Source organism: Desmodus rotundus, chromosome X (assembly GCF_022682495.2).
Source record: "Desmodus rotundus isolate HL8 chromosome X, HLdesRot8A.1, whole genome shotgun sequence".
NCBI classification, from domain to species: Eukaryota; Metazoa; Chordata; class Mammalia; order Chiroptera; family Phyllostomidae; genus Desmodus; species Desmodus rotundus.
The window spans coordinates 83,043,660-83,066,982 of NC_071400.1; the positions used below are offsets into that span (position 1 = coordinate 83,043,660).

At 37.7% G+C, this 23,323-nt stretch overlaps 1 protein-coding gene across 1 annotated transcript in view; it reads right to left on the reverse strand.

Annotated features, from left to right (window-relative positions):
- IL1RAPL1 (interleukin 1 receptor accessory protein like 1) overlaps window positions 1-23,323 on the reverse strand; it is a 1,180,423-nt gene that overhangs the window by 24,092 nt on the left and 1,133,008 nt on the right. Inside the window, exons 7-8 of the mRNA XM_024569872.1 lie at window positions 22,872-23,004; window positions 20,855-21,000 (exon numbers count right to left, since the gene is read on the reverse strand). Of these exons, the coding sequence (XP_024425640.1) occupies window positions 20,855-21,000; window positions 22,872-23,004 (279 nt within the window). The remainder of the gene's footprint in view (window positions 1-20,854; window positions 21,001-22,871; window positions 23,005-23,323) is intronic.

The window sequence follows — 23,323 nt, forward strand, 5'->3', positions numbered from 1 at the left end:
AGCTTGATTTGGCAACATTTGGCAAAAGATTACATTCAAAGTAGCATATTTTGCCATTTTGTAAAGAAGTTTTCAGACAAAGTACCAAATTAATTTTAACTTACTGTCAGCCAAGAACATCAAGTATGGTCACTGTCTAGGACCCACCATTAGGGCATAGTCAGCCTAAGCTCCCACAAGCCCTTGGAACTGAATCGTTACATGTTAATAAACTATTAAAAATTAACAATAAAACGAAACACTAGAGGTAAAACGCATCATTCTCTTTACAGTTTGCTAGAGCCTACCCTTGGAATGTGTTTTTCCTCTTTCCAAGAAGACAGGAAGGATGTTATATTTTGTTTTCCTATGAAGTAGGTAATATTCATAAGTGGTATGTATTAAAAGACAGGTTGACAAGTTAAATAATGAATAATGACACTCATTGAATAAAATATGAATCCCTGAGTTCATATTAATTATACATTAATAAAGAGGAAAGCTCTGCCTCACAGCAGACTGTCCATTGGTCAATATAGAAGGAATGATGGAGTTAGAAATCACCATTTTCCTCCACCCTAATAATAATTGATTCAAGCAAGCATTATCAACAAAGGCTAAAATTATTGGGTGAAAGACTGGTGAGGCAGGATATTTACACTGTCTCAAAGTACCTCCCCACAGTCTACTTATTAATAATTAAGGGCAAAATGAATAGCATCTTAAGGAAGGGACCAAAATCAACATCACCAGTAATGGGACAAATTGACATCATGTACATAAAATGCAGTTTCTGCTCTTCCAAAATGTCAATGCCCTGAAAGACAAAGACAGACCGAGGAACCCTCCCAGAAGAAGAGAGACTAAAAAGACATAGCACCAAGTGCAGCACGCAGTGCTGGGTGGGAAATATGGTATAAAGGATATTATTGGGACAATCTTTCAAATGTGAAAATAGGCTATTTTCACATACTAGATAATAGCATTCTAACATTTTCAATTTTCCTGAACTTGGTGCATAGACTCTTTCTTTTTTAAAGAGAATATCTTTGTTTTTAGGAGATTCACAATGAAGAATTTAGTCACGACGTCTGTTACTCTCATGGGGCTCAGCAATAATATGCATTGTGTGTTGTCATACAGAGGGTAGTTCTATCTTTTTATTTACCTATGTAAACAAAGAGAAATAAGGCAAATGTGACAAAACATTAATAACTGGTGAGTATAGTTGAAGAGAATAGATGGAAATTTATTGTACTTTCTTTTGCAGTTTTTCTGTAAGGTCTGCAGGTTTTTATTTCAAAATAAAAAGTTAAAAAACTAAAAGGTCATATGCAAGATCACATTATTGCGAGTGTTTTTGTAATTAGAGTGTATTTTGGGTTGATAACTTTTGGATTGAAATTTTATTATTTACAGCTACTCTAATGTATTCTGTACAAAGCCTTCAGTTTGATTTTCCAAAGACATGCCCTAACCTTGGGATTTTCTTCAGTAATTGTTAGCCGATCTACATGGCTGATGGAAGGAAGTGTGAACCCCCTGTGCTGGCATTCAAAGTCCTTCACTCCTTTCACTGAAGCAGCTGATTAATCCCTAGCCAGAATCATCCCTCCAAATGTGAATTGAACTTGATGTGTTTGCCCATTTGTGTAGAGACCCAGAACTTCTCCGTTTTGTTTGTCAACGCTCTACCAATTCTGCAAGGCAAGGTTAAGATTTGAACTTTTGACACTTTTTCAACTGAAAGTGAATCATCCCCTTAGAACATCTATTTTCTGTAGCTTTTTGAGGGGGGTGACTTACCACACTGCATTATATAATTTAGTTTTGTTTATGGTTTTTATATTATAAATATGTGCTGTATTTGGGGACCTCTGCTTTGGCTGTTCCCTCTAATTGGAATGTTCCTCCTCAGATTTCTGCGTGTTCCCCTATGCTTCTTCAAGTCTTTCCATTTACTTTTCTTCATTTTTCCTATATCATTTATCACTATATACCATGATAGTTAATTTTCTTATTAATAAGTTTATTATTGTTTATTGTCTATCTCATCCCACTGGAATTTAAGTTTCATGAGGGCAATTTTCATTTATTTTTTCATATTTTTAATTTATCTACGGGCCTTGAAAACCATCCGACATATAGTAGGTGCTCAGTGAGTACTTGCTGACTAAATGAATGACTGGATGATGAAGAACAAACTCAACTTTCTAATGAAAAGTTAGATTTTTGTACATTCTCACTCTAAAACTCCAAGAATATCTCTATAAGTCACGTTTTACAGGCATCCAGAAGGCTCAAGCAACTGATGAGGTATAATTATTAATATGTGCTCTATTACATTCCCTAGAAAAATGGTCATATAGACTTATAGAACTAGAAAAGTTTGTATTCAATTAGCATTTAGAAATAATTCATGTATTGCTTTATATCTTTGATACTGCTATTCATTTTTCTTTTCATTCAGTCATTCACTCATTCATTTTGTTTTTGTTTAGTAAGTGCTTTACATGTGGCAGGTGTGCTCCTTTAAGTCCCAGTGACAAAATGATAAATGAAAGGTGCTTCTTGCCTTAAAGCAGTTCATGTCTAGGTGCAGAGTCGGGCATGCAAGCACTTTTTAAAAACAAAATAAAAGTTACTGTTTATTGTACACTTAAGTGTCGCTCTGCTAGGCCTTTTATATGGGTGTAAGAAATGTTGTTTTTAAAGATTTTATTTATTTATTTTTAGAGAGAGGGGAAAGGAAGGAGAAAGAGGAGAGAAACATCAATGTGTGGTTGCCTCTTGTGCACCCCCTACTGGGGACCTGGCCCACAACCCAGGCGTGTGCTCTGAATAGGAATCGAACAAGGGACCCTTTGGTTCACAGCCTGCACTCAATCCACCGAGCTACACCAGCCAGGGCCTAGAAGTGTTTTACTGTAAGTACAATAACCACAGGTGAGCGACTTTTGGAGTGCTTGTGTGGGGCCGGGTTTCTGTTGGGGGACTTTATAGATGGGGATCAGACACTGCACGGCACAGTGCAGCACACTGTCTGCAAAGGTTCTTGGCAAGTAGTTTGGGATAGAAAACAAGAAAAGCAAATGCGGGGTATGATGGCTGATGGTAGGCGAATTCATGCAGTGATTTCTCAGCTAGAATATGTTGTTTATCTTTTTTTCCTTTTCAAAGCAACTAGCATGTACCTTGTCAATACATATTTGTCTGGAGGATTCATGATATCAATTAAGCCAGGTTCCCCAAATCAGGTCAGAAAAATAGGACAATGGTTCATTCTCTCCAGTGCAAAATTGCCATTTTATAAATAGTTTGGTTTACTAACACAGAGCTTTTTTCACTGAAAGCATTTCTTCTTTAGATTATAAAAGCAGTCTGTCTAGAGACCATAATGTGGGATGTACACAGACATTATGTATTTGCACACATACAAACATACAAAGTATTCATAAGAACACTCCTTCATTTTAGATCATATACAGTTGAGTAGGATGGGAAGAAACCAGAAAAGAAGGAGGATACTGCTACAATAAAGAGCAAAATGGGCCACAGGCAACCAGCTTCCAAGACAGGGCTATTGTATATCAAGGTGTCAAACTTCACTGATGCCCGAAAGAAAATGTCTCAGAAGAAAAAGTATTTGCTTTCCCTGTTTTAGGGATTTCCTTCTGAACATGTCATACAAATAGACGGACACAGATGGAATGTTACAAAACATCTCTTGAGAGCAAATTGCCACAGTGAAGGTGGCATTGCCATTTTCCCTCCTTTTTGTTAAAGGCTGCAGTATTTATCCTGGAAGCAATCCTCCACCAGGAGATATATTGTCACAGAACAATTTGATCTTCCATTGGGAATGCTTTGGATTGGCCAGAGAACCCAGAACATCTGGACTGCATAGATAACCAATAGAAGAAGCCGTGTTTTCTACAGAAACATTGAACCCCTTAAAAAAAAACTTTATGGTGTTTTGTAGTATATTCAATGGTTGAAAATAGATTTATATAATATTCTACACATGTAAAAACTGACTGCATTGCAATATACAAAATGGGATGCTTTGATAAACTTCAGAATTTTATGTTATTATAGTAATATTCTTCCTTGAGGGTTTTAACACATTTCCTAATTATTGAAAGCATTAGAATAAAATGTGTTCGGCAAAAGCTGTTTCTCTCATGAGACAACTTTCATTCAAAATCTTAGGGATTCTACAGAGCTAGAGACTATTAAGGCAAAAACAACAATCAGACCATATGCTGGTTCATTTCCCTCAATGGAAGTAACAGGAAAACCCATTTCTTATCTCTTGAATCTTTTTGATCACTCTTTGTTTTCTTATAACATAAAAATACTGAGGAAAATAGTGGTAAGTGTGCCTTCTTTTCTCATTTCGTAAAGAGATACAAGTCAATAATTTATGAAAACTTGTTTAAGTTTTTTCCCCCATTAATACTCTGTGAAGAAATAGACATATTTTGGGAACTGTCTATAGCAGAACCTACCATTCCTTGATTCCTCATAAGAAAACAGTAAATGGCTTCTAAAACTATGACAAAGTTGAGATGAAGTGGTTAACTTGTATATTTTAGTGGCCTGTGTAGTTGGGATACATATATGAAGGGCCTGTCCTCAATAATAAATTCTCTTTTAACCAAAATGGCAATAACAGAGCCCTGCTTCGCAAAGAATAAGGCATTATCTTATCGCACTCTGGGTATTGGTTTCTGGTGCATGAAAATTAGCAGTGGTTGAGAAAATAATGTAGAAGTAAAGGTGTCCCCTGAAATGCAATGTTTTCTAATATAGACAGACATAAAATGGGAACAAGATTGTACATTCAATCAAATAGGTTTTAATATACTTAAAAAATGTGCAAATAACTTGATTTTAGTGCAAACAGAATAATAATAGGTTTCCTGTCAGGATTTTAAAAAGTTTTCAGTGTCTGTACAAAAATAGATTTATTTTTTCTCCTTTTTTCCTGACTCCATAAAACATGCTTATTGTAAAGAATTTGAAAATCATATAAGAGAACAAAGAATAAATTAAAGGTCACGTGGAATCACACTACCCTAAGATAACCACTATTATTACTTTGTTTAAATGCTTTTTTATGCATCTTTCCAATATATTAGGTTTTCAAGTAACCTTAAAAGAGTCAAGGGATATATAGCTTTAAATGCTAATACTCCAGAATAGCTTATATTTTGCCTTTTCCTCTGGACAACTTGGAATAGTGTTGTACAAGGTGGTCTATAATCTGTGTTCATATTAAGAGTCATAGTGAAGTCTTTAGCCAAATTAATCCTTCAGTCACATATCTATTTATCCAACTATCATTTATAAATGCCTGGTTCAGCAAGGCAAATTTAGCAGAAATTATTTAACACTGTCAAGGTGCTTTTCTCTGTATGAATAATTTTGGCAACAGTTTACAAGTATTCACTGAAAAAAGTAGGTAAAAACATAAACTTGTTTCAGAGAAAATGCGAATTTCAAATTTCATTTAGTTTAATTGCATCGTTTTACAGATGAGGAGACTAACCTGGTGTGTGAGTAGTCAACAGTTAAAAATACATTTTAATAATACAAATTATGTGACTACTGAGTTGCTAGTGACAGCAGCCTTCTTAAGAAGACAGTCATATGAAATTTTATTGTAGTACTTTAATATATTCATCTAAGCTATTTTCATTACTGAGATATTTAAATAATACAGACAAATTTGTTTGGGGAAAATTAAAAGTGCACCCAAGCAGTTGTGAGTCATTCCCTTGAAACTGTGGGATAGTAGAAATGAGTTTTCAAGTTATACTCATTTTATATTACATACTAGAATTAGAATTCCAAATTGATTTAAGTCAGGCAATTTATGTCTGTCATTCTTTTAAGCTTTGATAATGGCCTCTTCCATTTTCGTTTCTATGAATTTGGCAACCATTACCAGTCAGTACTTTTAACTGTACTCACTTTTCCTAAGGAATTGTAATTTCTATTGTGCAGTTATAAGAACTTCTCATCTAAAGATCCGAGGCAACTTGACAAACACTTGAAACCATAAGAAAATGCCTGGGCCCTGGCTGGTGTAGCTCAGTGGACTGAGTGAGGACCTGCAAACCAAAAAGGTTGCCAGTTCGATTCCCAATCAGGGCACATGCCTGGGCTGTGGGCCAGGTCTCCAGTAAGGGGCGCCACATGTTAATGCTTCTCTCCCTCTCTTCCTCCCTCCCTTCCCTTCTCTCTAAAAATAAATAAATAAAATCTTAAACAAAAAAGAAAAAAGAAAATGCCTGGGAAGAGCAACTACTTTATTTTACTTTTGAGATTTGCAAAATGAGCTCCAATGACTCAAAACTCTTGAGAATCTATAAAACCTGAAAAATGGGTTAATATATACTATTAGTCACCCAGGGCTTAATATGTTCTTACAAGATTCATGCACTGAGGCTTAAGGGTAATTAGTTTGCAAATAATAAAAATGAAGAACAATGACTCAAAGAGACTTGCTTAGGTTGAACATAAGTGAAGAGTCAAAAACAAAACACTGTTTTTTTTCACGGTTTGCAATTTCTTTTCAGTCTATCTCATTCATATCAAATTTGAATTCATGGTAATGATTCTTGGGTAGTTTTAAAAATGACTTTTTTGTGCTTTCTTAAATATGCCACTGGATTTTTTTGTGAAGTAAAAGTAAAATCTACTTTAATAACAGTTAAATGTCAACTTTTAATTTAGAGAAGTAAACCTGCAGATATATCATCCTTCATAGAACACATGTTAAAAATAGTAATGTGTCCTAAAAAGAGACAAATACCTAACATTTCTTACAGATGGCAAATGTAATTCTCAACAACAAAATCTAATGCAAGTTACCATGGTAATTTATTGGAAATCAACACATTTTTTCCTACTGTATGACCTGAGAGAGTAGTTAGTAGTTTTCATGGGTCGTGTCTGATTTCTCACTTTACTGACCTGGTTGTGAAAGTTCGATATGCAGGAACTGCCTATTAAAAGTTGAACCTTGCATTTTATGACCCAGTTGTGCCATTTCTCAACTGACTGCAGGAATTCACAGTCATAAAAATGCACAGCCATCTCCTGCTCCCCAACAATGCGGATTCAATGCCCTAGGACGGTGGTAGACATTCCTCAGTCAGCACTGACTCAACTACTAAAGACAACTAACCCAGTGCTTTGCCCATAGCTGGCACGCAATATATATTTGGTGAATAGGAATGATTTTTTGCTCTTTCATGCAACAGCATTACATGAATCATCTGTAAGCAGCCTGCAGTGAAGTGAGATTTTGAGCAGGTTATGAAACATTATCAGTCAACAGGTTGTTTTGACCTAGAAACAATAAGAATATTAAGGTCGTTCTGAAAAGGAAGAATGAGTGGTGTGTTTGACCATGAATATGGTGTCTTATTTGTGATCTCTGACCACATACATGGACATGTGTTCTGTGTGTGCTAGAGGATATCGGTGGGCTTCTTGCAAATACCTTAAATTGAATGATTTTTTAAAAACTGCCAGTCTGTCATTTTCTAACACAAAGATCTGAGTTCTGGTGGATTTCCTCTATTCTCACCTTAGGTTTACTCATGTTTTATAACTTCTGTTATTAGATGCTAGACAGGTGAGGGGGTAGAGGATGGGCGAAAAGGGGAAGGGGAATATAGTCAATAATATTGTGGCAAGTTTTACATGGTGACATAATTACTAGAGTTAGTGGGGAGGTCATATTGTAAGGTATAAAAATGTTGAATCACTATATTGCACCCCCGAGACTAACGAAATCAGTATAAGATTGTATGCCTACTATACTTACATAAAAAATAATGTAAAATGAATTAAACTTTTGAACACATCAGAACTGTTTATACAGGTTGTGTTTCTGTATTATGTTTTTCTTTGCTTGCTTGCTGTCATATCATTGATCAATAATATGTGGCAGTTCATTTCTCATACTATGCCTGCCCTTCCTTACTACACATAATTGAGATTTAGCTGAATACAAGTGTTCAAGAGAGGAAATTAGCAGTATTTACTGCCCATCATACACCTTGTTCCCTCTTGGTAATTACTATTTACATAGGCTAATGCACACACACACACACACACAGACAGAGAGAGAGAGAGAGAGAGAGAGAGAGAGAGAGAGAGAGAGGGATTCCTAAGTGGATTTCCTTTTTTCAATGAAAAAGTAATGGAGGAACTATATCTAACAATGCGAGCTCTCTTCAGTTAAGAGGTTAATTATTTAATACTTGAAGAGAAGGCCCTCTCAGACGTCTCTCTGAGTGGCAAATGTGTTCTATAAAGCACAATCTCTTTCAACACATGAGGCAAGTAACCTCATTAAGAGTAGAGTGTGAGGGCAATGTTCAAATAGGTTCAAAGGTGCTGACCATGTAAAAAGAATGAAGCAATTAGTTGGAATTAGTCCCAGTGACTGGCTTTACTCCTCCCTTTTTCATTCCTCTCTCATGGAAACAGTGAACTCAAGAGAGCTAGTTGCTCTTAACCAATTAGATAGTACCAAGTTTATTAGAGGATCTATTGCCTAGGCAAAGATCTTGGTATGCGAATTGTGGTCCACAGACTGACAAGATCAGCATCAATAAGGAACTTGCTTGAAATTCAAATCTTGAATCACACAGTAGACTATTGAATTTGAATCCCTTTTTAACAAACTCCCTAGGTGATTGGTGTGCACTGCAAAGATTTCAACAGCAACAACAAGGAGATTGTGAAGAACTGCTTTAGTGACTTCTAGTTGACTCTCCAAGAGTGGAAACACAAGGAATGTATTTTTTTGTCATTCCCTGTGGCATACGAAGCACCCATTCTCTTGACCTTCCAATTACATTGGATATAATCTTGGATAAGATTAAAATACTCATGCAACCTAAGTGCCCATCAGGAAATGAGTGGATCAAAAAACTGTGGTACATTTACACAACGGAATGCTACGCAGAAGAAAGAAAGAAGGAGCTCCTACCCTTCCTGACAGCATGGATGGAACTGGAGAGCATTATGCTAAGTGAAATAAGCCAGGTGGTGAAAGACAAATATCATATGATCTCACCTGTAAGTGGAACCTAATCAACAAAAGAAACAAGCGAGCAAAAGAGAACCAGAGACATTGAAATAACAAATTGACAGTAACGAGAAGGGAGGGGGAGAGGGATAATGGGGGAAATAGAGGAAGGACCATCAAGGAACATGTATAAGGGACACATGGAAAAAGCTCAAGGGGGTGGGTTTGAGGGTGGGAGGTAGGGATAGGTGGGGAGGGGGGAAGTGGTGGCAGGAAAATGGAGACAACTATACTTGAACAATAAAAAAGAATTGAAATAAAATAAAATATAATAAAATACTCATCCTTCTGATATCCATACTGTAGGTCAGTGGTTCTCAGCTGGGGGTGATTTTGTGTCTTGGGGACATTTGGCAATGTTTGAAGACAATATCTGACAATTGTGAAAGGTACTATTGGCATCTAGTAGATAGAGGCCAGGGACACTAGTAAACAATCTACGGTGTGTAGGAACAGGACAGTCTCCCTTAACAAAGAATCACCCAGCCTAGAGGTCAATAGTGACAAGATTGAGAAATCCTACTGCAGATAAAGTTCATATTACTCAGAATATGTTTAAGCATCCCATTCATCAAAATGGGTTGTGTATAATGAACCATATAACCCAGAAGTACAAGTTAAAGATCTTTATCAATAATTTAACATTTATAGGAAAACAAGTGAAAAATTCAATAAAGCAAATAAAGGGTTTCCAAAGGCCATGCCTTGTAATGATTAAGTACTAAGAGCTTTGGCACCCACAATTAGTTCACCAGGAATAATAAAAAAACTGAAGGGCTTATCATTCTTGGTTCTCAATATTGTTTTTTTATCAAGGATTATTCCCTTATTAATTATTAATTGAGAAACGAGCTAATCATCAGCAACTAGTGGTCCTGTTTTTTTTTTCCCCCCAAAGAAGATGCTGCTTGGATATTCTAGTTCACAATAAAGAAAATAGAATGATCAAAACTACTAAAATGCAAAACTATGCTATATAATACATCTCCATGCTGTAGTTGATCAGGAAAACCTATGATCAACAGACCTTTGGAAAAGTGTTCCAGTGTTGAGGTAAAAATAAGTTGGAGTTAACCTTGCTTAAATCACATATTGCATGTCTAAGGAAGGAGCTCAAAAGTTCAGTTCTGATGCCTGTAATTTTGGTGGCAATCAAGTAACCTTGTTGGAATGTCCATGTCAAGACACTCGAATTATCAAATCACTAGTGTCAGGCAATTTGTGCTCTTGGCATTCATAATAGACTCCAGGTGTGGTCCTTATTTGTTTGTTTTTTGTTTGTTTATTTCAGCATTAATTAACAAGAACAAAAGTTTGGGTCAGCTATTTATGTGTCATACGATTGAAGAGCAGAGAAGTAAGAAAAAATGCTACAGGATAGAAAAAAATTTTGAATGCAAAACATCTGATCTCATCCAAGGAGAGAATTTGTTAAACCTGATGTCTTTGATTTAAAGATGCTGAAGCAACAGAACTTAAGTTCTTTAATATTTTGGCATTGTATAAGCAATGAAGGGCAGCAGAATATACCACCCCAAAATATGCTTTTTGGCATTAGTATTATTTAAGGCTGATGATTTTTAAGAAACAGGAGACACAGGAGAAGCTCTGAAAATGAAGAAGTTACCGTTTTGTAATAGAGATTGACATTTATAAGGGAAATTTCCATTTGTAAGGATTTTCCTTCTCTGTACCACAAAGGGAAGAATGACTTTAAATTTCTGCAAACTCTTACCAATGGAAAAGGCAATGACTTAAATCTGCATAACAACCTTATGCTTGTTTTATGTGCTTTTGTAGCTAATCTCCCATAATGGTCCCTTCCCCAACATCTTATTTGGCTTTTAGCTTGAAATGCTATTTAAGGTGGTGGCTTGGGCCATTTGGAGGAGTTACTCAGTTTTCCTGGGTATCCCCCCTGTATACATGTTAATAAACTTCTGTTTGTTTTTCTCCTGTTAATCTGGTTTCTTACTACAAGGGGTGTCTCAGCTGAAAATCTGGAAGGTAAAGGGAAAATTATTTTTTCTCCCCCACAGCCATGACTCAGTAAAAGTGACTCTTTCCTAGACACCTACTCAGTTTTTAATGGGTCATTTTCTTTCTAGGGAGATGCCACCAATATAGAGAGGTAAGAGGTTTTGATATCTGGGAAAAGTTTGGCCTTTTCATTTTCTGAAACGAGTGGTTAAAGTTGTCAAAGATGAGACCCAAGAGAGGTGTAAATAGTTCTTTTGGTCTTATTGCATCTCTCAGTAAATAAATGTACTGTGTAAGTAATAACAAGGATAGGGGCACATATTACAAATATGATTCATTATAAGAAGGGATAAGAAATCCACTGGGTCTAAATTCATCTGGCTTTGAAACAATGTGTCCTAAATCATGTGTATGTTAATTACATTATTAAAGATATTCTAAGCACTAGGCAGTTTATTGAACAAGTGTAATTCCTATTGATTATATTCTTTGGAGAGAGAGAGTGTGTGTACTCAAGAATTAAAATGGGTTTGAGGAGGAATAGAGAAAACCTAAATTTTCATCATTATTAACTAGAGTTAGTCTTGTAACAGGGTGCAGAGCAAGGGTTCCCTGAAAATATGAGAATAACTCCCACATTCCTAGATTAGGGGAAGAGGGAAGTAGATGATACAGCCTTTGAGATACGTTGCATAACAATGGCAAGTTAACAGCGATGCCTTCCTGAAGGGAAGAGGGTTGTGGCCCAGGGTGAATTGTGTACATGACTGTGAAAACGGTCAGGGGCTCCTGACATAGTGGGAGTGCAGCGGGGAGTTGCAGGGACTGGTGACATAGCCAGGGGTGGGGGACCTTATATTTCACCTGCACGAGAGGCAGAGCACAGATATGCACCCTGGATGTCCATGCATTGCTGGGAACTTTTGCCCTGGTCGTCTTTGACTAGAAATGCCAGCCAAAAGAAGGTAAAAGATACTGGGGAACTGGCAAAAATGGTGGACACAAACATACCATAGGAAGGGCCAAATATAAGATCATGGAGGAAGTTCCAGAGCTGAGAATTTAAGTGACGGCAGGCTGAAAGAGAAGGGCCAGAAGCCATGCTGTCTGGAGTGAAAGAGGAGGTACTTCTGCTTCTCTGAAGGATGTACGGAGAAGCCACTCTTCTGGGATGTGTGTCTCCCTGGACTGCACCACGATCCAGTATAACACAGCATATGTTTCCCTGAACCACTCACTGCATGGAGGCTGAGAACAGCACACCCCAGGTCCTGAAGGAGAGCTGCTGCAAGGGGATGGCGACTCTGAAACCCACAAGGGCACCTTCTAGAGAGGATGGACACCTGTTTGTGTGACCAGCTTAAGAACAGATAAGGAGCTGGGGAACTTCTGGGCATGGTTCTGGCTTGTAGTCTTTTGTGGAGCAAGGGAGGCTCTGGGTCTCGTGGTAAAGGAGTGCTCTGAGCAGCAGTGCTCTCGGGCCGCACTCCCCTCACCTGAGGTTGGAACCCTGTTAATAAAAACCTGTTTCCTTCAACACTAAATATTGGGTCATATGTAAAAGTGCCTCATGGCCGAGCCCCAGTTTGTTCAGTAACAGTCTCTCAGATAGATACGTTGCCAGTTCCCAAACTACTTCATGATGAATGAATTGCCATATTATTGTAATCAATATATCTAAACAGAGCCATTCAGACTAGGATTGATAATGAGCATCCCCTTAACGTGACAGTTTCAAAGTCAAACATTTCCTAGAAGCACAATTTTACATTAGGAATGCTTAATAACGGTGCAATTTAAAAAGTAGATGGTGACTTTCCAAATTATATCGGTTTTTATTTCCTGTTCATTTAATGTTATGAGCGCCAGACACATAGTAGTGTTACTGTCAGTATTTACCTAGATATTGAAAAGGGGAGCAAAATGGAACTTAGACATTGGGTTTAATAAACTGGGAATATAAGCTTGCTTGCTAGTCAGGAAGCTACAATTTCACAAACCAGGAGAGCATAGCATCGTACTCCACCAAGGGGATTAACTCTTCCCTTCCCCCGTCCAGTCACAGATTGCCAGGTGGGAGCAGAAGAAGGCAGATACATGCATAATATAAGTCAACATGGCACAAGGGGAAGTGCTTGACCAAAGAGGCCTGTCAATATAGCCTGGGGAAAGAAGGGATTGGTTAGGAGGTGGGCCCATCCAAAACCTTTGAAAGTTTGGGAAGTTGATTAGTTCTTTTGAAAAAGTACCTGATCTGTCCCAAACTCCAGCTCCTGGTTTTATCTCCAGGGGAACAAAGATGCACGCTTGTGTGCTCTCTCTCTCTCTCTCTCTCTCCCCCCACCACGTGGTAATGCACTCACCTGTGTGTTGGTGTACTCTCTTTTCCTGGAGCACACAACCATGAGGATCTCCCAGCTACCAGGAACCACAGCAGATGGTGTGGTCTCCAAAAGGACTAAACTCTCTCTCTCTCTTGCCCACCTGGGAACATTCTTGCCCCATGTGCTTATGTGTTCTTTCTCCACAGCCACATAAATTCTGCCACCAGAGCAGCTGGGAATAAGCTAGTTTACCTGGATGGGGACTGAGGCCACTTAGCAGAGCCTGAAATCTGTAGCCTAGCGATGGATTTCACGTGTAAACACCTGCTAAGCTAGCTGGCTGTTGGATTGGACTGTACTTTCATATGGAGCATAAATCTGGGCAATGGCCTTCATCCTGACCCTACTGAGGACAAGACTGGACTTTCTCTATGGTGAGATGGATGGAGATGGGCAATTGGAAGGTCAGGAGGGGAATCCCCTTAATTGTACATCATCAATAAACCATACCACAGAACCACATCTTCGGGTGCAGGTCTCAGGAAATTTCTTTCCTTTATACACTACAAGGGCCCTACTTCCACCACTAACAGTAGGTTCTTATAATTACCATTAAATGCATGTCTAAATGAATGACAATCTCCTTTAAGACAGTATATTCAAACTAAAATAAACCTATTATAAGGTAAAATATAGAATCAAAATTGAACAAAATTGCTAGAGACAAAGCTGACCATTTTAATGAAAGATTGTTAAATAAATTAGATAAGAAAGATAAATTAGATTTGAGGGATTTTTTAAAAAGTGAAACACATTAATACTACATCCTAAGTTACCCAGAATATCATGTAGTTGGAGCAGAGAAATCATGTAATAGCTGCTCATATTTATTGCTTGATAATAATAAACATGTGTCAGACATTGTGATTTGTATTGACATGTATTAGTTTTTTAACCCTCAGAGCTGCTCTATATGGAAGACATTATTACTATTAGCATCCTATAGAAGAGAAATTTGAGGCTCTCAGAAATTAAGTAATTTGCCCAAGATAGCACAGCTGGTATAGCACAGACATGGGTTTTGAACCGATAGCCTTGCTCCAGAGTCCACACCCTTAAACATTCAACTGCTTTGCCCCAGAGAGTAAACATGTCCACACTTTGAGAGCAGCCAGAGTTAGAGTATGGACTAAGACCACAGAGAGTGAAGAAGAAACTCAGAGAGCCTGATGGGTACAAGAGCAGCTAGGCCAGAGGCCAGAGGCAATGCTGCTGGGTATTGTCAAGGACGGTGAAATTCCTTCTTGAGTTCTTATGGCTAGACTAGTAACAAAACTGACACAAGACCAGATCAAGAAGAGAAAAGCCCATTTAATCAATGATGCTCAGAAAAATGATTGAAGCAGGCACCTTTTCATACTTTTTGGACGAAGAAATAATAAATTGACTGGACCAAAAACAGTGAGTCTTCATTAGTAAGAAATCTAAGCAAAGTTTGGGCTTGGGTAGTAAATTAATAAAGGTGCAACAGGCTTTGTTTATGTGAGCTTTTTGGCTCTGGATTCCTTAACCCTAGCAATCAGGGCATCTCTTAGCCTCCAGGTGCAGGGAGGGTACCTTTCACGTGGGAGATTTATCTCCTGCTTTAAGGGGGGCAGATAGAGAGGTCAGACTGTTCTTCTTGCATTGGAAGTTTCTTAAGTAACTTTAATTCCAAAACATCAACGTCATAGTGGATATGTTGGGTTGGCCTACCCTGGACCCCAGCAGTTTCCATCTGGAGAATTGTTTGTGTCAGGGAAATGGAAAATGTAAAAATGGAGGGAATAGGAAAGCTCGGGGTTTTGGAGGGAAACTGAAGGTCAGTATTTGATGCAAGTCAAGTCAGGTACTCGCAATTAGAATGTAAACAAGGGCGTCTGGGTAAAACTTTAAGATATTCAAATATGGACAGTAGTGAGAATAAGAAATGACACAGCAGTGAATGTATCAACTCTGCTTTGGTTCTTTGTAAAGCAAGGGTCTAATTTTCCAGCTTGTCAGGACAGGGACTAGAATGAGGAATAAGGGGCAGGGCAGTCATAGACTAATATAGCCCCATGGCCCTTGCTCCTCCTTCATTCTTTGCTTCTCTTTCACTGCATAATCTAGTTTTCTGTATAGTATGTAAAATATATCTCTACTGAATGTCTGATATAATCCTAACTGTCCAAATACCTTCCCTGGCTGCAAGAATCAACAACTTTGAATATTTTCAAGTAAGGTTTTTCTATAGTCTAATTCCCTGGTAAATTTTCAGCCAGTTTTTCTGGAACTAAGATATATACCTATATATATATGTAATATATATATAAATGTATAGATACATATAAATATATATTTATGTTTATTTCTATTTATATATAAATTTTGATTTATATATTTCTATTTATATATGATATGTATATTTGATAAAAGGGTGGTCTAGAATTCTAGCTGCATTATTTACCACAGCATTGTCTTGGAATTTAGGAAGACTCATTTCATACATGTAAACGATATCTCAAAGAATCCACACCACGCATTGGAGGGCTCTAGCATCACTTCTTTTATTTTAATAACACTGAACAAAAGGTAACAGTGGAGGAAAAAGTGCTTCAAGTAACTTTTGGTATGTCCTGGCATGTTTACCTCACAGAACTGATATTTTGTGGTTTGCACAATGCATATTCATCAAATGCTTTAACATATCTCTCTAGGGAGGTTTCCAAATGAAAGACTTTGATGGTCTATAAAGTAAGTTAAGGGATTTATGAATCAATGGCAGAAAAATATGATTAATAGTGATATCTTCTAGTTCCTTCTCTCAGCTTTAGTCTTGTGAGTAATGCAGCAAGTCATCTCATAATTTACCTAATTACTAGTAAGACAGAAACTTGACTCTTTCAGGGACCCTATGATCAAAACCTGAAACTATAAGCACACGTGTGCTGTGCCCTGACCTTCTGCACCTTGCAGAGCTGGTGATCTTGTAGTTATGCTATAGGTTTTTTTTTTTCCAAAAGTTTGTTTTTTTCTTTTTTTTAAGAGTCAATATTTTATTTTATTTATTTTTGATATATTTATTGATTATGCTATTACAGTTGTCCCATTTCCGCCCCTTCACTCAACTCCATCCTGCCCACCCCCTCCCTCCCACATTCCCCCCTATACTTCATGTCCATAGGTCATACTTATAAGTTCTTTGGCTTCTACATTTCCTACACTATTCTTACCCTCCCCCTGTGTATTTTCCACCTATCATTTATGCTATTTATTCTCTGTACCTTTCCCCCCTCTCTCCCCCTCCCAATCCCCTATTGATAACCCTCCATGTGATCTCCATTTCTGTGGTTCTGTTCCTGTTCTAGTTGTTTGCTTAGTTTTCTTTTGTTTTGTTTTTAGGTGTGGTTGTTAATAACTGTGAGTTTGCTGTCATTTTTACTGTTCATATTTTTTATCTTCTTTTTCTTAGATAAGTCCCTTTAACATTTCATATAATAAGGGCTTGGTGATGATGAACTCCTTTAACTTGACCTTATCTGAGAAACACTTTATCTGCCCTTCCATTCTAAATGATAGCTTTGCTGGATACAGTAATCTTGGATGTAGGCCCTTGCCTTTCATGACTTGGAATACTTCTTGCCAGTCCCTTCTTGCCTGTAAGGTCTCTTTTGAGAAATCAGCTGACAGTCTTATGGGAACCCCTTTGTAGGTAACCGTGTCCTTTTCTCTTGCTGCTTCTAAGATTCTCTCTTTCTGCTTAATCTTGGGTAATGTAATGATGATGTGCCTTGGTGTGTTCCTCCTTGGGTCCAGCTTCTTTGGGACTCTCTGAGCTTCCTGGACTTCCTGGAAGTCTATTTCCTTTGCCAGATTAGGGAAGTTCTCCTTCATTATTTGTTCAAATAAGTTTTCAATTTTTTGTTCTTCCTCTTCTCCTTCTGGCACCCCTATAAGTCGGATGTTGGAACGTTTCAAGATGTCCTGAAGGTTCCTAAGCCTTTCCTTATTTTTCCGAATTCTTGTTTCTTCATTCTTTTCTGGTTGGATGTTTCTTTCTTCCTTCTGGTCCACACCGTTGATTTGAGTCCCAGTTTCCTTCGCCTCACTATTGGTTCCCTGTACATTTTCCTTTGTTTCTCTTAGCATAGCCTTCATTTTTTCATGTAGTTTTCGAACAAATTCAACCAATTCTGTGAGCGTCTTAATAACCAGTGTTTTGAACTGTGCATCCGATAGGCTGGCTATCTATTCCTCGCTTAGTTGTATTTTTTCTGGAGCTTTGAAGTGTTCTGTCATTTGGGCTATTATTATTATTATTATTTTTGTCTTGGCGTGTCTGTTACTTTAAGGGGCGGAGCCTTAGGTGCTCCCAGGGGCGGGGTAACGCTGGTCGCTGTGCTGTGTTGCTGTACGTGGGGGAGGGGCCGAGAGGGAGCAATGGCGCCTGCTCCACTCTTCACTGGACTTCAATCACTCCCTCCGCTACCCACAATCAAATTGGGCCCCTCTGGTGCTGGTTCCCGAGTGGGTGGGCCTGTGCACACTCTAGGCCCCTGTGGGTCTCTCCAACAACCTCTCCTGTGAGGCTGGGAGTCTCTCCGGCTGCCGCCCCAACCCCCACAGGTGTTTTCAATTAGAGGTTTGAGGCTTTATTTCTCCGCGCTGGAGCCCTGGGTTGCGTGGTCTGCTTTGCTCCATACTGTTCGTACAGGTTTATCTGTGCGCGAATGTGGGGTCGCGGGGTGCTACCCGCCGCTCTGCCTGCCCTGTTCTCCACCACTCTGAGTCCAGCCCTCTCGGTTTATCTGTGTGGGAATGTGGGGCGGCAGGGCCTGCTAGTGCTCGGACTGCCTGCTTTGTTCGTCCCACACTCTGCCAGTCTCGGTCCCGCCACAGCCACACCAGTCCTCTCAGCCCTGGTGCCCGTCTCCGCCCCTCCTACTGGTCTGGATGTATGTTTCTTTTTTATCTACTTGGTGTCAGACTTCGTTGCCGTTCGATTTTCTGTCAGTTCTGGTTGTGCGAGGAGGTGCAGTGTGTCTACCTACGCCGCCATCTTGGTTCTCCGTAGTTATGCTATATGTTAACCAAAGTTGTTTCTTTTTTTCCAAAGATATTTGGGATGGATCATTTCACAGGATTATATGCCTCTCAAGGGCAGGAGATTTCATGTGTTCCTGCCTTGGTGAATTGATGACTCATTTGCTATGGCTCCCTTAAAAAGAAGGCACACACTAAACTTGAAGAGGAACTTTTGGAATATATGACCTTGAAGGATTCTTTTTGGCTTCTTAATGCTTTTATTTTACTAAACATAATGTTGGGATAAATACATATTTGAAAACCATTGTGGAAGATTTAACTATTGAAAAGAAAGGTGCTTTAACATTGGCCACAGTTCTCTTCATGGTTAAGTAATCAGACATTATCGTGAAAGTTTTTTTTTTTCAATTTCCTTGATTCTTCAACCATTTATTTTTGTAGTACTGGAAGTTTATCTAGCTATGGGCAACTTAACCCTAGGCCACACATGCTAAAAATAGCCTGGGGGTGTTTGATTCTTCCTGACTGTCTGCCTGACTACAAGAACAGGGCTTTAATAGTTGTATCCTCCTTAGGTGCATTTCGTTTTCCTTCCCCTCTTCTTATGATTACCACCTGACTGTCACCCCTACCTTGTCCTAAGATGAAATACATATTGTCTTAGTCAACAGATATTTATTTATTTGTGCCCTATATGTTCTCTTTACTCCTTCCCTTCTTGGGGAAAATAACTCAGTCTCTTTAATTAGAGCATATTGAAGAGAGTGACAAGAATAGTGACACTACTTTCTCTACATAAAGGAAGAATGAGTAAACGAAACTAAACAAGTAGAATCTAAGGAAGTAAAGATCCAGCAGGATCATGGTGACTGATGTCAAACTTTGAAAGGGCTGTTTTGGAAAACAGAGATGACACGAGTAGAGCTGACGACAAGGGGCTGACAGACGGTGAAACAAGGATGCTTTTTCTAATAGGTAAGCTTTTCCAAACATAGAATTGGCTTCCTTGAGAAGGAACGTGATCCAGTACAAGCTATTAGACCACTGGGGAAGATGTTGTAGAGTAGTTTTACCATTGAAGTTGTTTCCAAGCCTGAGAAGCTCTTTCTGCTCTTTCTCACGTATAATATATTTCTACTCGAAATCCCTTCACTGAATGAAAGATATGTTGGCCTAGAGAAAGAAACAATCATGTTGCTAGCTGCTGCCTACCTTTCCCCTTACCTACATTCCCCCAAAGTACACTGTTTTAATATTGTAGTCACCTTGACAACAGAGGTGTCTGTTTTAATAGTTTTAATAGTTGACATTATTCAAAGGGATTCTATTTCCCAATAAAATGGGGAAAACAGTCATAAGTATTCTCTTTGTTTTCTTACTTCAAAGAGTCTAGGCTTAAACATATACTTTGAATTTAAAATCATTGTAAATTTGCTGAGTAAGAGAACATCAAATGTAACTGTTGCAAAAACTAGAAAGTTTTCCCTTAGCATAATATAGAAAAATATATTTTTCTCTTGTAATGTATATGAAAAATTTTACCAACTAAAGGGCACGGTTCAAATTTCACAATTATCCCTACTTTCAAACAATTCAATATATATATTTATACATATTTTAACCCTGTGCATAAGGCATTGGAGCTGTTGTGGAATCAGATTTAGTGTGGCAGATGCTGCACTCCACCACAACCTATTCTGTTTGAGTCATTGTTAATAAATTATAGTTACATAATAATTCATTAACAGTTCATTAGGATACAGTAGGAGTGACAGGTAGTAATCATAATCATTCATTAATGAATTATTATTTGACTATGGGAAGATATTACGCATGTAAAAGCTATCCAAGGTGGAAAAAATATCAAGAAGTACTGCAATGGATAATCCATTGGGCAGAATTTTCACACTAAAGGAATAACTTCTAATAAGAAATGCAGTCAAGGACTTAACACTATTTCAGTTATTTTTCATTGATTTGCCTCTTTCTAATAGTAATTAATTACATTTAACTAAATACTTTCTGTCTACAGGCTTTGTGCCAAACTCCTCACATCTTGCCTTCTTTCAGCCTAAAAACAGTCTAAAGAATTGACACTACTTCCCCCCATCCCACATATCAGGAGGCTAAAGCATAAAGGAGTCTGACACCATGCCCAAAGTTATACAATTGGTATTAAAACAGAGCAATAAATCCATATTTGATTCTAGAGCCTGAGCTACTCACCCATCCACTGTGTTATCTGCCTTGATAGCCCGAATGCTAATGTGATGATTTTATTTAGGATAAATTTGTGTAGGAAAAAAAACTTTAATTTTTTTTGTTTCCTTCTTATTTCCTTCCCATTATAGGTTCAGTCGACCACTCCAGCTTAGAAGGTTGTACTCACCCCGTTTGTGAAGGAGAATGCTGGCATGCCGACGTCCATTTCCATTTTCAACGTAACAGGAGTAATTTCCCAAGTCAGCTTCTTGTACAGAGTCCACAATTAATGAGATGGAAACTTCTTGTTCCCCAAGATGCTCCTTGAGAATTCTAAAATATAAAGCAAAACGAAACAAAAAAACCCCACACAAACATACACATACACAAAAAAGAAAAAAAAATTAGATGAATCTGAATCTGATGTGAAAATACCTGCAGCATCTGTGCTTCAAATTTAGCTATGGATTGATGTTATCTTAATCAAATTATATCATGCCCTCTTCACTTCTAATGAGTAAATTTGTCTTTGTAGATGCTAATGAACTTGCAGTTAATTATCTCTCTTAGCAGGACAATCACGCTGTCATAATAAAGAAGTGAGAGAGACCTTGAAGAAAAGTTTATGAACTGCTTTCCCTTTAAGAAGAAATATGATGTAAAAGTGAGATAAGAAATTCTAATGTCTTAGGCCAGAGGACTAATTATGTCTCAAGAAGAGAAAATTCTTGAGTTATTTTGACATTTCAGTTGAAACCTCCAGCCTGGCCTCTTTTTATGATACAAGTCAATTGCTTATTTTTTAAAAAATATGAAATTATAAACCTGTAGACAAAGTGGTGCGATGAAGTGTTTAATTCTGACATTTAAAATGAACGGTAAGTGCTCACTAATCTCACTGTCAAAGATTTTAGCAATCTTTGAGAGCAAATGGGAAATTTCACAGTAAAGCTCCCTTTCTCTGCTCAAAAAGTTTCCACCTGTACCTTCCTACCTGTTTGGTAACACATCTTGGCACAATACTTAAGGCAGAATTAGAGGAAAATAGCTTTCTAGAACCTCTTCTGATCACCCACAAGAAGAGAAAGGGGGGAAGTTAGGAGATTTAGTGTCCTTTTTTAATTTTAGCATTTCCAAGTGTGTGAGTCAATGGTAACTGTGAAGTTGTAAATATGAAAAATGGCCGAGGAACACCTTAGTATACATATTGGAGGACTTGCCCATCTGGGCATTTCCGAACCCAGTTGGTGTGTAAGATCCTTGTGTATTTGTTGCCAGGAAGAAGATCCTAGTAGAAATGACCTTATGTAACAGTCTTATGTGTTTTCATTTTCTATTGAAAAACTTTTCCCCTACTACCTTTGATCAAGTTTTAAAACTCCTCACACTTAAAAGTGTCCTCCTCCAAGAAGAGGAACCTTGGTTAAAATGCTCATGTACTCACAGGACATGTGACCTTTACATGGGAGAATGTTTGCAAATGATCAGCCTTTGGATTCAGTTATAGCATAATTATTGTTAACATGCTTGCTTCTGTACATTATGATTCAAAATGAGTATCTATGCCCAAGCATCATTTTAGTTCTAATACCTTGATTCTTAAAAAGTAAATGAACAAATAAATTAGTTTCTAAAAAGAAGCTGAAGACTTATGCCCTCAAATCAATGGTATTTTTGATGGCTATTCTCTATCATTCCCACTATATTCATATTTAGAACTTAAAGTCAGACTAAAAAAGGTAATAAAATCATTTTGTGTATCCTTTATCATTCCTACCAAGTGCTTTATAGTCCACCCGATGCCTCAAATATGAAAATATATAAAAGGAAATGACAGAGCTTGTGTTTGGTTGAGTCCCAGTACCTTGTTACTATTTCTTCTTAATGATTTAAAACAAAGAGCTCTGACAAACAAAACGCACAATATCACATTTTCTGAATTTGTTGGTACTTTGGTCTGTCTCACATTGAGTACATTCCTCCATGAAAAACTCCTTTTTATTTCTCTTAATTCTTTGCAAATGGCATTCATGCTTTGCAATTCCATAGTCTCTCGACAGTGTTTTGCCTCTTTGCCATTAAATGTTGCAATATTTTTTTATTATAATAGTAAAACAAAACAAAACAAAGTCTTTTCTTTCAGCTTACTTTCTAGTCAGCGACACAGCAAATGTTAATCTTGACTACAAGGCAGAATATTTTACCTAATGTCACTTTCCCAAAGTCGATTTTCATCCAGATCTTCGATAAACTTTTCTCCTTTCATCCAGTAAATTAAAGGACTGACATCTCCACTGTACCCAAAGAAAGCTCTGCAGGTTAGATTAGCTGAGTCACCTGTGGAGAGAAGTGATAGAAATATGTTATAAAACTATTTGTACACTGTTTTTTCAGGCAGACTGGCAGGTAACATTTTGATTACTTGATTGAATGAAACATCTTTCTAAAATAATATTTTTCCTGCTCTTTTCAATCTTTGTCAAGTTTATAAAATGTATGCTTTTGACAGCTTATTGAATGAAATGATAGTGACTCATAAAATTTTAAATAAGACCAGTCAGTTAGTTTATAGATGGTTCTACCATATAGGTTTGCCTGATGTTTTCACATGATTGGACTGAAGCTACAAACATATGGGAATGTACCACAGAGGTGA